This window comes from Oxyura jamaicensis, chromosome Z (assembly GCF_011077185.1).
Source record: "Oxyura jamaicensis isolate SHBP4307 breed ruddy duck chromosome Z, BPBGC_Ojam_1.0, whole genome shotgun sequence".
NCBI lineage: Eukaryota > Metazoa > Chordata > Aves > Anseriformes > Anatidae > Oxyura > Oxyura jamaicensis.
Genome location: NC_048926.1, coordinates 12884873 through 12903367, shown reverse-complemented (window position 1 = coordinate 12903367; position 18495 = coordinate 12884873). Strand labels below are relative to the sequence as shown.

The following is an 18495-nucleotide window of genomic DNA, read 5'->3' as shown; positions in this document are numbered from 1 at the left end:
GGGGGGGGGAAAGGAAAAGCTAAGGGGGGGAAAGGAAAAGGGGGAAAATCTGATAGGCTAAGAAAGAGAAAGGGAGAAGGAGAAGGAAGAAAAAAGAGAGAGAAAAAAAGAAAAAACAAAGGAAACAAACGGAAAAGAAAAAAGTGAAAGGACCAATAGGCTTCAGCCTGCTCTTGTTTAAATAAACAAGCATTTCCCTGATCCCATTCATCTTCTAAGGAATACTGCTCTTCAGAAAGCAGTGACTGAGATTATTATTATTATTAGTCATTTTGTTTTAGGTCATCCTAAGTCAATGCTTCTAACAACACTCAAAAACTTATTGGAAGGCAGGTCCCCATGTGCTTCAATCAAGAAACACCACTAAACAAGCTAGTACCTTTATTCTTCATCTTACATGTCCATTATATATTTTAAGAAATAATAATCACTAAACAATGCACTGACCTAGAAAAACAAAACAAAACAACAACAACAACAAAAAAAACACAACAAAACAGATACATCTAGCAAAGCTTCAGTTCAAATGAAAGCTGTTCATTTACTGATGACTTTGCATAGGCTGCTATACCTTATTTTCTATCTCTAGTACATTCTGTGAGGTGTCCTATAGCCTCTGTACGTAGAGCTGGGTATAAAATGAGTTTATCTTACCCAGTTCTCCTTGGCCATGAGAAACAACTCCATATTCTGCCAACAATATCTACAATGTTGTTCCCAGTTCTTGTTTTGACTCACCCTAATTTTCTAGATCTTTCCACTACTTTATTTCCCCTACTTCATTTTACTTCATTTCACATGAAACAATCAATCAAACCAAAGTCCTGGCTATACCCTACAAAGCTCTCTCACTTGTCTTCCCATCACAGATTCCTTTTCTTGTGATGCACATGTGCACGCACACACTTCTTCCAATTACTGTCTCTTTAGACAACAATTTACAAGATTTTCTCAGCATACTGAATAGCAGAAATTGCTAGCTACTGATTTCCATTAAGGTAATGAGTACCACTCATTGGAAATACAGGCTGCATTTTTCTTTCTACAAATATTAGAAGCAGCTCAAAACTTTTCAAAGAAAACTTACTGACATCTTACTCTTGAATTATCACTTCAATAAATACTTCTGAAGTTGCAATATTGGAACACTTACTGTTCTACACAGTTAAACTTCAAAGAGAGGACAAAGATTTCATTCTCCCTTGCCCTAATCTTTTAAGTAAATATGACAAGATTATTTTGATATGATATTAATTTGGATTTTTCATGCTGAAAAATAACACTGCAGCAACAGATAAGGTGGTTCTTTTTTTTATCTTTGAGTGGACTTGAGGAGGTCAGAAGGATTTCACTGCATTCCATTGAATGTACTTTGATTCCAGTAAATGAAGAAACAAAGTACAGTTTTCACTCTCCTAGGCAGCACTACGAATAGATATCTTCCTGAAGGAAATTCCTGAAAGGCATTGATAGTAAGGCCTATAAGCTGCACTTTAAGAGCACATGTTCTGTCACTAATTTCACATATTTCTAAGATGTCTAATGACGGTTAAGCCTCGGGCAACAATTGGACTTAGAAGCTACGATACCTAGGTATTGAGGTAAAAAGAAATTGAAAAAAATGAAGTACTCTGGAGCAGTTTCGTTCTACCAGAGACATTAGCAGTGCTGAACTTCTATCATATATTGAACATGTACGACACTCTTGGATGCTTAAACATCAGACAAAACATAACTCATTAGACAAAGAGAGTTTTGCCTAATACTGTTGAAGTCAGTCTATAACACTTCCTGTGTGAGAAGGCTTGAGACATTACATATCTGAGAACAAAGTTGTCACAAGACTTGCTGATAACAGAAGAAATGTTTTTGTGGAAAGAATAGACGGACAGGTAGGTATGATCTGTTGGCTGAAGCAGTCAAGATTCCAAGGTTGAGAAGGTAAATACTTTCAATGTACTAAATTGTAATGATGATCTTTAGAAATGATCTTTGTGAATGACCCCAATTTTAGAATATTCTTTTAGAAAAGAGAAATATGTGGGCAGCTTTCTAGTTTAAATCTAGAGACGTGCAGTAATTCAGGTGAATAAAAAAAAGTCTGATTTGCTATAGTCGATCTTCCATAGTACCAGTAAAAGAATTTTGTCCAAACTTTTTTGTATGACAAGACTATACAAAACTTGTGAGATACAAAGAGACTCTTCACTGACTTGGGAAGGTCACTGTATCATTGCTGAAGAGCAAATAGTGATGCGATGTCATCCAGATAATGCCCAATATAACTGACAAGCAGGTAACATCATAGGACTCTACATAACAACATAAGGACTCTACAAAGAACAAACATACCCATAAACAATTCCTCTATAGCCGCTCAGCAAAAGTCATCCTGAACACCCAGGGTAACTCTGGGATTAGTTCTCTATATCAGTTTTCTTAGTGATTTATGGCACTGTGTATAGAAGAAGTTTTATGAACTGCTTTGGCAATTTGTAAACACCTTTTTTTTTCCCCATGACTTTTGACTGATTTCTTATCATATCCTTTATAATGCAAGCAACTATAAAACGCATTGCATTAACAGTGACTTAGCCATCGTAGAATTAAAAGTTTTAAAAATGCATCTTGTTCACCATGAATTGGCTTCACTTGCCCACTGTGCATCAGCGACTTGGGCAGCAAACAAGCTACTGTCCAGGAGGTTACACACATCAGTGACATCTAAATCTTTTATTTTTTGGCTGCACACTTTCTAATCATGCCATAGTACTCACATCTTATTTAACCATTCATGACACCTTCCCTGATCATCTCTGAGCCTCTTTAGAGCAAAGAACACTTGCTGTTCAAAGCTGATGCACCAATGTCCCACCAGTAGTCACATCCTTTGTTGTGATCCATGTGATTAAAAACCAGTTATTAAGGTTACCAGGAACTTAGGACTCACATATTTAAAAGAATTGCTAGCTTTTCACTTGCACAACAACTTCAGAAGAATCATTCCAAACAGTATCTTCATTTTCTTTTAAATCCATTGCAGGCAAAGGTTCCCAGATGTTGAAAGTCTTTCACCAAACCTACATGCTCTTTTGCAAGAGGTATTGCTCCCTATGCATGAAAGCCAGAAAAACACTACTAGTGAACAAATGAAGACTGATGGATAATACTTTTTTCATAGCATATTGGAGAGATACACCACAAACAATCAAGCATTATGCTTTTTTAAATTCCTAACAAAGTGATCCTCAAGACTCCATGAACATTCTTTAAGAGGGTATCAACTTGTTATAGGTCAAACCCGAACACAGTATTCCAGACTTTTTTCTTCTGAAAAAGTTTTTTGGGAAGAGAGCCTTTAGCAAATGCATACAGTCTGCATGCAAACTGTTAGACCTCACATCTCAGTAGTTACATTGCAAATTATTTCTCTACGGCAGAAATTGTAGAAGCTGGAAGAACAACCAGAGCATCCATGTTGCACTGGTACTGATGTTTGCTGGAAAAGCTGAGAACCTGGTGATGACAGAACATGAGGAACATTCACACATTACTGCCAAAAGACATTAAGAGACAGCAGTTACACTGTGTAAATGAAAATATATATATATTATCATGATCCTAATCACCTTCATGTAAATTGAATTTTTATGAAAATGTGATCAGACAAATTCACCCTGAAAACCTCATTAAACCAATCTCACAGTCGGTAATAATCATATTCAGAATTTGTGCCTCCATCACACAAAGGGAAAACACTGTCTTTTCAAAAAGAAGGCAAAGGACTGTCCAGAATATTATACATAGTCTTTATGATTTCAGTACATGCTAGAAGAACAATTTCCCTGTAAGGATTCAAAGAATAATGAAGAGGTAATACTCTGAAGTGAGTTTGTTAAGAATAAGTATAATGAAATCAAAATAATTGAATTCTATAAAGAGAACTGAGTCTCTGGACTGAAGAATGGCTTTCTACACAGTGTCTCATAACAATTTCATCAACAAGCTGGGGAAGATACTGGGGAAGGCAAAAATATTGTAAGATTGCAGTATACCATTGTAAAAAATGTTTTCAAAGAGTATCAATTGCTCTTGGTAAAAACGGGAGAACAAAGTATAGGTAAACAAGTGCAGCTTTCCAGAGCACAGTCTTAAGAATAGGAGTATGAAAATATTCATCATAGCAAGTACTCATGTAATAGAATTAGAGTACCTTCATTAATCTAATTATGATAAACTTTTGATGTTGAGTGTTTGAGAGGCCTGCAACTTTTTTTTTTAAACAGAACCAAAATTTACTATTATCTTTTCTAATTGGAATAACCTTTTGAATCAAAAGAAATTCACTAAGAATAAGCACAAACTTCTTACCCATCTGAGAAAGAGCAATTGTAATAACATAACAGGAAGATAGACAAACTCTACAGAAAGACAGCAGTATGTTTACAGCAGCTTGCAACAAGAATCTAGCCTATTATCAAGAAGCATCTATTCTCTCATATACAACAGGAGTATAATACAAAAAGTCACCTACAGTAATTTTCTGACTACTCATCCTTCTAAGTCTTCAAATCGTGATGTATGTATGACTGACGGCAGTACATCAAGACATGCAGACAAATTAGAATTCAGATAACAGCAAAGACAATTAGAAGCTTAGAAATGCTGAGTTTTGTAAAGACGATAGCAAGATGCAACACTGTTCGGTCTGTAGAAAATTAGATTGGTGGAAGACATGATAACAGCCTTTGATATGTAAATGAAAGCTATACAAAAAAAAGTGCGTGAATATTTTTTCCTTGCCTACCAGAAAGAAGTCAAGAAGTGTTATACCTAACTCCAAAAAAATGATTCATGCAAAACATTCAGATAAAAGCTTTCTAGCAATAGGAATCAAACAGGTTGCATGGCAAGAAAAAGGAAACTATTACTGAAATTTTAATAAAAGAATGCATAGAAGTTACTGGGAGTAATACTGGCACAGCTCACCCAACATGAGGGTAAGAAGATGAGAAGCCCCCAAGTCCTTTCCTGCTTTATTCTCTGAAATCTTAGAATATTCCTCTGGAAATCTTCCCAAGCTTTGTACTGGATATAAAGAAATTATTATTTATTTTTATTAATAGACTGCATTATCATTTGTTTTTAAACAGCATAACTTCATTTAGAATTCAAAATTCAACACATAGTATATGAAACAGGCAAAGAAGAACATATAGTTGGAACAGACTGTATTCACTTTCCACATACTCTTTCAACAGATTTCAGGGAAGAGTCCCACCACTTTCTCCGTAGCTTCAAATTCTATATGAAAAAAATTGTCTGTTCTATCTTAGAACTACTGTATTCAGAAGCATCTTTGTGTAAAAAGGTAAAACCTGAAGAAGCAAGAACGAATGCTTATTTTGGCCGTGCCAGAAAACACATTGGACTAAATTTCTTCTACCTGTCTTTCACAGGAGAGAGGAAGACAGCGTTTTTTACTTAACAAATACCTTTGGCAGCACTGAGCAACAGAGCTTTGAAAATATTCTTAGTTCTCCTTGAAACCCACTATATGCAGAGACCAAATATAAAAGAATACTGGAGAAGTCTTAAAAATCCCTAAGAAAACAGAAGTCATCTTTCCAAGTTATTCAGAAAATAATCAAGCACCCACACTAATTTGGAAGATAATATCCTCTAAATAAAATACAGTTATGGCTGTAATTTTCACTGTCTTATAGAATGTTGGAAGGCTATTGTGAAATATTTCCTGTAAGAGAAAGATTAACAATTTCTGGAGGGAATATAATTTATTTCTTGAGGTGAGAGAGATGGGACACAGAATACTATAGTTTAGTAAGGGCTGTTGTTATTCCTTACAGATAAACATCTGTAGTTCAGATGTTTATCAAGGAGTTCAGGAAACTGTATGAAAACAGAACTACAAATATTCTCTTTGGAAATCAGTGGACTAACAACTTCATGGAAGACTTTTCTTTCTACACATCTTTAGAAGCTGTCTTAAAAAAAAAAAATGTTTTCCCAAGTTCCAGAGTGGTAGGAAAGTAGAACAAATAGATAAAGGATTTTAATAAGTAATCCATCTTGGGTAATGGATTCCATAAAATATTTTATGAGATCAACAGAAGGAAATGACTCCTTGCTAATTCTTCATAGATGAATTCATAGAAATGAATTTTCCATGAAAATAGATGAGATAATAGATGACAGCATGAAAGCAGAGCCGCTATTCTGTGTACATAGCTAAAAATCTAAAATTTACATTAAAAAGAAAGGAATAGAGTCCAGCCTAGAACTTTCTGCATAAAACTGCTGCTGCTCTATTACCTTCACAGGAACAAAAGAGGTGAAGCCATTTCTGTAACAGAGAAACTTTACTCCATGCAGTACATGAATAACCAACCAAAAGGGCAAACATGATTTCTGTCACCTCTCAAATATTGTCCTGAGTCACAAATAAAACTTCTTCCCCAGATTCTGTCAGACAGCTGTTGTTCAGTCTTGTTTCAAGACTGTGCAAACACATTCTCCAAATCTCCAGAAGTCCTTGCAGTTTCCATTTCAGAAGTACAGAAATGAAGTCTGTACCTCTATGTTCAGTAATTGCCTCATGTTTCTATATAAAAAAAGCTTAGATACTGTAATACCCTTCCCTGAGATATTTCTCTTGATTGATGATACCTAGTGCCATTCTTTTCATCCTCCCAAACAAACAATTACATGTTTTGCTAATGTTCTTTATTAACGTTTGCAACTTGTCAACCAAACTTTCAAAGGCTCATGACAGCAGCCACAAAAATCTCAGTATAGGTACTTGTTTGCTCATCACTGGAAAATTTACCAGCATAACCAACCACTTTCACTTCAAAGCACAGCCAAAGCCTCACTGTCAGGGATCACATATTCTAAGCAATATTGTAATTATCTACACCTCTTCAATACATTTATAAAGTGCTTGATTAGAGGAAGTAAAGCAAGGTTCTTGCAACATCAAGAACTGGCTCTGTCGATCAAGGTTCATTAATCTCAAAGAAGGCACAATGGTATCACCATTAATAACAGTATTTCAGTCATGTGCTTTATCAGTGTAAATCAAATAAATAAATCAAAAAATTGCTCTTGCACTTTTTCAGCCCCTCTAGTGCTGAAACTTCACAATCTGAATTGCACAATCAGATTGTTTTCAGAAACAATCCATAGAGATATCCCTTCAAAAAGGGTTCTGAGACAACCAATTGAAACAGCTGCAATTAAAAAAAAATATTCTTCTGGCTGAGTGGTAATCATATATCTGAGTGGAAGTAGCTCAGATTCACAATGATCTGAATGTTCTATGAACAGATTTTGTGTAATGAGTGAAAGAAAACACATTTAAGTCTTTGCCATTTTTACAAGTCTTAAAACAAGTCATTTAGCACAAGACTGACTAATATAATGATGCTGCTGGCATGTTATACCAATACTTTTCACTTGCATTTGAGCCACATTTTTCCCATCACAGTCTAACACAGTATACGTCTAGAGAAGATGAATCATAGAGATCACTTAGCAGTCATAGGATAATAGGATAATACAGTTAAGAAGGGACCTCAGGAATTCTTTAATTCCATCCTCCTGCTCCAAGCAGGGTGAGCAAGGTCAGACCATTACACAGGGCTTATCCAGACTGGTCTTGAAAACCTCCAGGAAGGGAGAATGCATAGATTCTCTGGGTAACTTTTTCCAATGGTTAACTATCCTGATAATGAAAAAAAGTTCTTATATCCACTCAAAACCTCCCATTTCAGCTTATGTCCATTGTATCTCATACTTTCTCCACACCACTGCGAAGAGCCTAACTCCATCTTCTTGGTAATCTCCTTATAGGTCTGGGAAGGCTGCTCTAAGCTCCCCACACTCTGAAGACTTGATTTATCCAGGCTGACAAAGCCAAACTCCCTCACCTGCTCTGTAATCTCCCCCATTTTGTTCTCTCTCTCAAACTAACCTGACCATCCAGAAAGACTCAGTTTTGTTCCAGGGTTAAAAAACAAGCAAGCACCATTGCATCTTTTTCCTATTGCCATGAAAATATGCAAGCACTGAAGACCTGTACTAGAAAAAATGTGCCCAAACCCCTACATTGCTAAGTATCATGCATCTCAGTCATTGCTTTGTAAGGATAATACTATAAACAGCAGTATGTGTTCTAGATTTTAGCATAAATAATTATTTTGAGCAGATTTTTTCTGTTCCATTTCAACTGATATTTTGCCCTATTCCTTCTCCACAGCTAATGTTTTCAGGCTTTGTTTATACTATATGTGTATAGTGTTCATTGAACTACTTTTAATTTCATGTTCTTTAAATTTGATGATTGTAATTAAGACAACAGTTGTATGTTAAAATACTTTTGAGCTAGTTAACAGTTCAATACTCGTAATGCTGCCTTGAAACCATTTGTTATGCAGAGTAACTGAAACCATTCTTATAAACAATTTAGTCTTCCTATTGAAAAGGATTTTAAATCCTTCTGTCCTCCATTAATTTGAGCTACTTTTTGAAGTACCATTAGTCAACTTTCAGACCTTCAGAAATTTCTGCTGGATCAGGGCTCAAAATAATTTTGTTACTGAAATCTACCGACATACTCTCTAGTACTATTAGAAAACATAAGTCAGAAGGACTAACTAAATACCTCTTTAAACTCTCTGTTCCTTCAAAGTGGGAAAAATACATTGATATATATGACTGCTAGACTACCTTTAGGGGTTCCATCACTTCCAGCTGGAGAGCAGACTGACTGTGGTGACCTCAAGGAAAAAGATGCAGCATTCCTTATTGAAGGATCGCCATCCTAAAGTGACAATGATAAAAATTAACATTATGAACATGAACATTTCATAAAATAAAGTCTGAAATTAGTACATACACTGATAAAATGGGTTGGATGAAAAATCATACAACAAATATTAGAAAAATATTTATATAAAATCTTTATAATTTTGACTGCTACGCAGGCAATGTTCCAGAGCACAAATGTCCTAAGAATGTATCACCTGAATATGCACACAAAAATAAATTTATGTACATATCTTTTAGCTGAAGTAATCTTTTTTGGCTGACATAAAGATTCAATTTACAAGTTTTTTGTTACAAGCACTCGAAGTAAAGGCTGACAAGCAGAAGTATGAACTCTATATATTAAAACCAACTGATATTGAGCATAAAAAGTATATTTTTAAAACAAACTAAACATTTTTTTCTACTTAGCCAACTCTTAAAGCTTATCTTGAATACTACTGTACTTTCACATTTAAGCAAACTTTGTATTTACCCCCTCCAGTATACATACTTCAGGACTGAACAAAATCTGTAGCATGCCCATTGCAGCAGGTGAGACAGTCATGTATATGTCACAACTTAAGTGATTTTATCAAGTGATTTGCCTCCCTTGAGTTTTAGATAGGAAACAACTTGATGGCAATTCAGAGAAATTTCCCAACAGAACAAAAATAAGTTTTAGTGTATTTTCAGTTTTGCACAAAACAACTTGCTATAAATGGAACTCCTGATTTCTAACAAACTTCACAATACATACCAATTACAATGCAAGGATGTTCACCCTCTAACTTTAAGAATGTAAATGTGACTTTTTTCCTCACGCTACCTTAAAACAAAATATGAAAGCTCCTATTCAGATTCCCATTTTAATAACTTTTTTTTCAATCACTTTCATGGTGCCCTCTGCTGGTCGATAATATACTAATTCAATCAAGGACCTTACTCGATTTAAAATTTTATAGAACAGTATTTCATAGTGTTAGGATTGTTTTTTAAACAATGTCTATAGAACATTTTGGGGAAGAACAAATCAACAACCCTTATATCTATGAAGAGACTATTTCTGCAATTATTAACAAATTGCAAAAAGTCTATTTTTTAGAGTAAAGTCATGCAAGGGAAACTTCCAAAGTGGTTTGTTAACATTTTCCTAATAAAATTCTGATTCTTGGTTATTTCAGTAACTAATATGTAATGTGGCTCATATTGAGGTGTCTACACACACACACAATTCTTTCATATAACTTTTTTTTTTTCTTCTTCACTCTTTTTTTTTCTACCCTGAATTCTCTGCCCAAAATACTTTCTTATCCTTAGAACCATTTTCAACTTAATTAATTGAATGTTAGAAGGCTCAACTGTAATTAAGTTTCTACAAGTTTCTATGAAAAAGTTAGCAGCAGGCAGTAAGCTAGAAAGCTAAATTGTCATTTGAAGGAGACAGAAGCCTGCATATATAGGCAACTACACACTCCCTTTGGCAATGGCCAAACAGCCAATTTTCCCATGCCTAGCAGCAGACTAGACACCATACATGTTACATCTTGTGAAGGCATAGTTCTCACTGCTTAGAGCAAAGGAATGAGTTTTAAATTTATGGATTGAAGGTGCTTACAGGGCAAATAATATGAATCAGTACGAAACCAAATTTCAGTAGTTTCACCATCTATGAGCAACTTAGAAAACACTTCCATTAGATTTTTTTTTGCCCCCACAGAAACTGAATCTAAAACTCATGCTGTACTATTAAACTTATTTTTGCAACTCTGCTTGCAGAAAGAGTTGTTTCCTCACATGAAGAAAGCCTCATGTACAAAGAAATCTGATATTTATATTCAACACAATAAAAAGAATTACACCTTAAACATACATGCATGTGATTGCTAGTAAAAATGATTTCATATCCAGTGCATTTCAATTACTGATTTACTTACAACTTTAAAAAATAGCTTAACTCTTTAGTGTATATATTTTTATTAAGACAGGAAAGGCCCTCTACCCATAATCACAAAGGACACAGGCAAAGACATCTTTCATTAGGTTAACTAAACATACTAAGTAGCTATGTTATTCCCATCCAAATGGTATTCCTTTTCTAGCTGATAACTCTTTAGAAGCATTATTTGCTTTTTCACAGTTCAGAGTTTCATCAAGTGCAAACTCATATTTGAGGGATGCTCTGAAGTTTTGCAAAGAATGGTCCTTAAATTGAGTTTATGTGCAATGAACTTCAGGGGTGTATTTCCTGATTTTGTATATATCATGTATTGCAAATATACAACATCCTGCAACTATTCAAAATCTTTAATGTAATAAATTCCTTAGAGTGAAGAATTATTAAAGCTATTACTTTTTAGGATTTAATAATCCTCATACGTAACTGCATCTATACCAAAGATCACAATGCTTCTGAAAAGGCTGTAACATCATGATTAAACTTATTATTCACACATAGATGCAAAACTTTAATTACTCCAAATAATTACTTAATTTACTTCAAATTACTTCACTGTTTTCTGTATTATAGCTACTAAAATCATCTTTTAAAAGTATAATTACAAATAAAAGTGCAAGTTTATACTTTTTACTAGTCACAGATTATTCTTAGTTGCAAGGGACCCATAAGGATCATCAAGTCCACCTACTGATTCCACAAAAGGCAACCTAAGAGTTAAGCCATATACCTAAAAGCACTGCCCAAACGTTTCTTAAACACCAACAGGCTTGATGCCATGACCCTGGGGGGCCTGTTTCAGTGCCTGACCACCCTCACAGTGAAAAACTTCTTAATATCCGATCTGAACTTCTCTGGGCACAGCTCTAAGCTATCCCCTTGCATTCTACTGCTGGTCATCAGAAAGAAGAGATCAGCAAGTCCCTCTTTCCTCCTCTTCATGAGGAAGTTGTAGACAGCAGTGAGGTTAAACTCACAGAATCAAAGAATCATCTAGGTTGGAAGAGACCTCCAAGATCACCGAGTCCAACCTCTGACCTAACACTAACAAGTCTTCCACTAAACCATATCCCTAAGCTCTACATCTAAACACCTTTTAAAGACCTCCAGGGATGGTGACTCAACCAATTCCCTGGGCATTTTCTAATGCCTAACAACCCTTTCGGTAAAGAAGTTCTGCCTAATATCCAACCTAAACCTCCCCTGGTGCAACTTTAGCCCATTCCCCCTCGTCCTGTCACCAGGCACATGGGAGAATAGACCAACCGCCACCTCGCTACAGCCTCCTTTCAGGTTCCTTCTCTTTTCCAGGCTGAACAACCCCAGCTCCCTCAGCTGCTCCTCTTAAGGACTTGTTCTCCAGATCCCTCACCAGCCTCGTTGCCCTTCTCTGGACTCACTCGAGCACCTCAATGTCCTTCTTGTATGTAGCGGGGGGCCCAAAACTGAACACAGTACTCAAGGTGCGGCCTCACCAGATCGAAGTACAGGGGGACAATCACTTCCTTGGACCTGCTGGCCACACTGTTTCTTATGCAAGCCAGGATGCTGCTGGCCTTCCTGGCCACCTGAGCACACTGCTGGCTCATATTCAGCCGACTGTCAACCACTACTCCCAGGTCCTTCTCTGACAGGCGGCTTTCTAACCACACATCTCCCAGCCTGTAGCTCTGTTTGGGGTTGTTGTGCCCCAGGTGCAGGACCCGGCACTTGGCCTTGTTGAACTTCATACCGTTGGCCTCGGCCCATCGGGCCAGCCTATCCAGATCTTCCTGCAGAGCCTTCCTACCCTCGAGCAGATCGACGCACACACCTAACTTGGTGTCAACTGCAAACTTACTGAGGGTGCACTTGATCCCCTCATCCAGATCATCGATAAAGATGTTAAAGAGAACTGGTCCTACTACTGAGCCCTGGGGGACTCCACTAGGGACCGGCCTCCAACTGGATTTGACTCCATTCACCATGACTCTTTGGGCCTGGCTACTCAGCCGGTTTCCGACCCAATGAAGCGTACACCAGTCTAAGCCAAGAGCAGCCAGTTTCTCAAGGAGAATGCTGTGGGAAACGGTGTCAAAAGCCTTACTGGAGTCAAGGTGGACTACATCCACAGCCTTTCCCTCATCCACCAAGTAAGTCACTTTGTCATAGAAGGAGATCAGGTTCGTCGAGCAGGACCTGCCTTCCATAAACCCATGCTGACTGGGCCTGACCGCCTGGTTGCCCTGAAAGTGCCGCGTGATGACACTCAAGATAATCTGCTCCATGAGCTTCCCTGGCACTGAGGTCAAACTAACAGGCCTATAGTTCCCTGGGTCAACCTTCCAGCCCTTCTTGTAGATGGGTGTCACATTTGCTAGCCGCCAGTGGACTGGGACCTCCACTGATAGCCATGATTGCTGATAAATGATGGAAAGCGGCTTGGCCAGTTCTTCCACCAGTTCTCTCAGCACCCTTGGGTGGATCCCATCCGGCGCCATTGACTTGCATACATCTAAGTGCTGTAGCAGGTCGCCAACCATTTCCTCGTGGATTGTGAGGGTCACCCCTCAGTCTCCTCTAAGCTGAACCAAACATCCTCAGCTGCTCCTTATAAATCATGCCCTCTAGTCCTTTCCCCACCTGTATTCCCCTCCTTTGGCGTATTTTAATAGTTGCATATCATCATTATATTGTGGAGTCCAAAACTGCACACATTACTCAGGGTGCAGCCACACCAGTGCTGAGTTCAACAGGGCAACCATTTCTTTTGACTGTCTAGGAATAATGTGCTTAATGTACCCCAGGAGATAGTTGTCTCTTTCAGCCACCAGGGCACATTGCCGACTTATATTGAGCTTAATGTCAATCAAATCCCCCAAATTCCTTTCTGCAGGACTGCACTACATTCACTTGTCCCGCAGTTTATATGTACATCCATGATTACACTGTTCCAAGTGCAGAATCTGCCACTTGCTCTTCTTAAGTTTCATTTGGTTGGTGATTGGCCTGTGCTCGAATCTATACAGATCTCTCTGAAAAGCCTATCTACCCCTAAGGGAATTAATGGCTCCTCCCAGTTATGTATCAACTGCACACTTAGTTGGTGTGCACTCAACTCCTGTCTCTAGATTATTGATAAAAACATTGAAGAGAACTGGCTCCCCTGGGGAGCACCACTTACTGACTCATCACCAGCCTGATGATCCAACATTTACTACTTCTTTTGGAGCTTGACCCTTCTGCCAATTTCTCACCCATCCTATTGTTTATACAATGTCTAGCTGTAAGCTGGATGCTTTGTCCAGAAGGGTACTGTGAGAGACAGTATCAAAGGCTTTGCTAAAATCAACTCCTCCACTCCCCCCCCAAAACCACCACATATCCACTACTTTCCCTTTGTCAACTAGGTGGGTAATCTTGTCATAAAAGGCTGACTTTCCCTTCAGAAACCCATGCTGCTTGTGACCGATCATCTTTCAGGTGTTTTTTAATAACCCCCAGAATAATCTTCTCCATAATTTTACTACACACCAAAATGAGACTGACAGGCCTGTAACTATCAGGGTCTTCTTTCTTGCCCTTCTGGGAAATTGGAGTAGCATAAGCAAGCTTCCAGCCAACTGGAACCTCTCCAGATTCCAAAGACCATTGATAAAAAACTGACAGGGGCCTTAAAGTAACATCATCCAACTCTTTCAGTACCCTGAGATGAGTTCCATCCAGCCCCATAAGACCTATGTGCATTCAGTCACAGCAGCAAATCCCATACTAGTTCAACATCATCTGGGAGCTTATCCCTTCCACAACCACAGTCCTCCAACCCAGAACTCCAGATATCCTAGGACCAGTGGTTGGTGTTAAAGACAGAGGAAAACGACATTAAATGTCAATGTCTTCATCCCTATTTGTAGGGGTGACCAACCATCAAGTAATGGACCAATGTTTTCTTTTATTCTTCCTTTTGCTGTTAACATAGCTTAAAAAACTGTTTTTGTAGTTGTTGTTGTCGTTATCTACTAAAATAATGGGTAACTTCAACTGAGCTTAGGCTGTATGAGCTTTCTCCCTACAACAGCAAACATCTCTACTCCTCTGGCGTAGGCTGACCATGTTTCCAAAGTCTGTACAATTTCTTTCAATTTCTTTTACACCTAGGTTCCTAAATGAGATCACTCAATAGTCAAGCCGTCCTCCTACCCCACTTGTCTTCCAATACATTTGAATTACCTACTTCTGCACTCTTAAAAAACGTCTCTTAACAAGTGACCACCATTTATGGACCCCAGTCCCCTCCAAAGCAGGTTCCCAGGAGACCTTATCAATCAGTTCCTTGAGATTAAAGTCAGCTATCCCAGATTCCAGTGTGCTAAAAGTTTTTCTTGTATCACCAGAGATTTTAAATTCAGCCATTCCATGATATCTGTGGCAAAAACAGACGCCAATCATCACTTCATCCAAAAGACTGTCTCTATCTACGAACCACAGATCTAGGAAGGCACCCTTCCTAGTCACCTCCCTTAGTACCCGCATCTAAAAGTTATCTTCTGTGTGCTTCAGAAATTCACTAGACCTGTTTGTGTCTGCTTTATGATAGTCTCAGTTACAATCTAGGAAGTTGAAGTCACCCATAATGGCAAGGGCAACTGATGTAAATATTTCCCTTAATTCTTTACAGAATACTAGATCAGTGTCATCATCCTGGTTGAGCGACCTATAGACTCACACAACTTCTGCTTTATTAGTTTGTCTCCTAAATCCTAAAGCCCAGTGGCTCTCAACTGTGTCATCCAAACAGCAAGCACTGTACAGTCCAACCCCACCTTTTTATATGGAACTGCTCTTCCATCTTGCCTACACTGCTTATCTCTCCTGAGAACCTACAACCATCCATTGCAGTGTTCCAGTCATAGGACATTTCCAGCCAAGTCACAGAATCATGAATGGTTTGGGTTGGAAGGGACACTTAAGGATGATCTTGTTTCAACACCCCTGCCATGAGCAGAGACATTTTCCATCAGATCAGGTTGCCCAAAGCCCCAACCAACATGGCCTTGAGCACTTCCAGGGGTGGGCAATCTGTTCCAGTGCCTCACTACCCTTCCTCATAGGAATGAATTTCTACCTTCTTTTAGTTTAAAGCCATGACCCCTTGTCCTCTCACTAAAAGCCCCTGTAAAACGTCCCTCCCCAGCTTTGCTATAGGCCCCCTATAGGTACTGGAAGGCTGCTATAAGATCTTCCCGGAGCCTTCTCTTCTCCAGGCTGAACAACCCCAACTCCCTCAGCCTGTCTTTGTAGGAGAGGTGCTTCAGCCCTCTGATCATCCTCATGGCCCACCTCTGGACTCGCTCCATCAGGTCCATGTTCTTCTTATGTTGGGGGTCCCAAAGCTGAATACAGGACTCCAGATAGGATCTCACGAGAACAGAGCAGAGAGGAAAAATCCCCTTCCTCACCCTCCTGCCCACGCTGCTTTTGATGCAGCCCAGGATATTGTTGGCTTTCTGGGCTGCAAGCACACATTGCTGGCTCATGTTGAGCTGCTCACCAACCAACATCCCCAGGTCCTTCTCAGGGCTGCTCTCAATAAAGAACACAGATAGCTGGGAATTCTCACTTGTGCAGTAATGTCATAGCTCTGAGACAGAGCCAAAGCGTCTAGTTCCTCTTTATTCCTCATACTGTGTGCATTGGTATACAAATGTTCAAATGTTCTCCAACGTACTTGGTACATTGTGGAGTAGACTGAAAGTTCTCATCAGAACACAGCCAAACATTGTCATGCCATCAGAACACTGCCAACCACCTCATCATGTCCCTGTCCTTCCAATTCCAGAGCCTCATAGATGGGCACCTGAGAAGCCATATATGGGCACCTGTGTATATGGGCACCTGGGAAGCCAAGGTAGACAAGGAGGAATTTCTCACACTGCCCTAAGTACAGACTTACTTCCATTCACCTCTATCCCTCATCACTGCCTTCTGCTTGGTGGAGGGGCCACAGGCTCTCCCTTGTCATCTGCTATGCCTGGTTGACATTTCTGTTCCATCAATGAGAGTGAAGTTCCACCAGCCAATTTCTCAGACTCCTGGATACTCCTCAACCTGTCCACTTCCTCCCAAAACTCAGCCACCAAGCTGAGCAGTTCTTCTGCATATTCTTGCTACTGCCCTCAGACACCAGTAGAAACCTCAGGCACACACTGTGGCCTGGATGGCTGTACGTTCCCTTGGAAGTTCTGTCTGAACAGCCACATCAGTCCCAGTGGGTGCTAATATTGCAGGGTACAAAGAAAACATAGCTTGGAGTGGTCATTTTTGTTTGAGCTCCCTGGGAAGGGATTATGACAGTGGAACAAGGGTGTAAGGACTGAAGAAACACTCTTGGACACCACCAGATATCTTGCAAGCATCACACTCCTCCCAGCATGTAGCAGCTACTAGTATGGGCCTCACCTGGTTTGAACCAGCAGCGGAGGCAACTGGCAGTGCCCCGCTCTCACCTGCCTCTCTCTTGAGATCTGCTGCCTGCCAGACAGTCTCTCCTCACATACAGCACGAGGGTGCTGAGGCCCAGAAATCCCCTCAGAACCACCACCACCACCCTGAATACCTTGCAAACCTCACCTCCTTCTCAGCAGGTGGCAGCTGCTGAGAGACTTACTGCTTTTTACCTTTAGCGTTTCACCAATTAAACTGAACAATGATGGTATGTTTCACGTTTTCACAGCCTGTAAATTTTGAACGAATTTCATTTCTAAGTTCTCTTGAACTAGGATGAGGCTGCATTGTGTGAATGACAAAATTAATGAACATTTTTAAATATCTTGAAATGTAAAAACTAAAATATATTATACTAAGATTAAAGTTTTCAAAAAAAATTCTCTTAACAAAAGCAAAATTCTGTTGATAGTGTACCTTTAACACTGGGAATACTTAATGCCAAGAACAGCTTCCTATTTATAAGAATTTGCACTGCTGAAACGAAGAATGGGATAAAACATCTGAAATTGTATATTATGATAGATTCCTTCAATACAAAATTGTATATTATGATAGATTCCTTCAATACAAAATTATTTTGTTTCAAATACTACTTCCTAGCTATTAATTTTATTCAGCATAATAATTCTATTTAAAATAAAATAAAAATAAAGTCTAATAAACCCTCTCAGAGTTACCCACAATTTTTGTAAACTAAAGAAAACACTTTAAAGAGGGTGTTATTTGCCACTAACTTTTGATGAAGCTTTTTAACTACTGCTATGCCTACTGTTGTAAGCATCATTGTGACCACACTGTTAAGACAGATGGTCAAAAACTTCAGTTCTTTCCCCTTAAGAGATGATAAGGGATTGTGTCAAGCTTGTAAAGAAGAACTCCCCATCAAGCTTCATCTGCAGGGTGAGATGAAGCTCACCCTTTTCATCCTTAAGATGAAAACTAATCAATAATTAAAAACAAAAACACAAAAACAACAACAAAAACTGTGAGGGAAGTTAGCATTCAAGATTTCTGAAAGAATTTCTGCTGCAAGAACTAAAGTCACTACGGGAAAATTTCTTTAAAAGAAAACAGACCACCATAAAACACATGTAGACCAGTAAGAAAAGATGTCCATAGGAACTCTTTCCTTTGGAAACACTACAATGCTACCCAATATGTTATTGAAATATGTCAAATCTAATTGAGAATTACAGGGGTTTTCAGAGAGACAAATCAACTATGCG

The 18495-nt window shown here is 38.6% G+C and overlaps 1 protein-coding gene across 9 annotated transcripts in view; it reads right to left on the bottom strand.

The window, feature by feature from the left end:
* NIPBL (NIPBL cohesin loading factor) overlaps positions 1 to 18495 on the bottom strand; it is a 164361-nt gene that overhangs the window by 76241 nt on the left and 69625 nt on the right. For all 9 annotated transcript variants that reach the window (XM_035309234.1, XM_035309235.1, XM_035309236.1 and 6 more), the window contains one exon: positions 8749 to 8842. In XM_035309234.1, coding sequence (XP_035165125.1) covers positions 8749 to 8842 — 94 coding nt within the window. The remainder of the gene's footprint in view (positions 1 to 8748; positions 8843 to 18495) is intronic.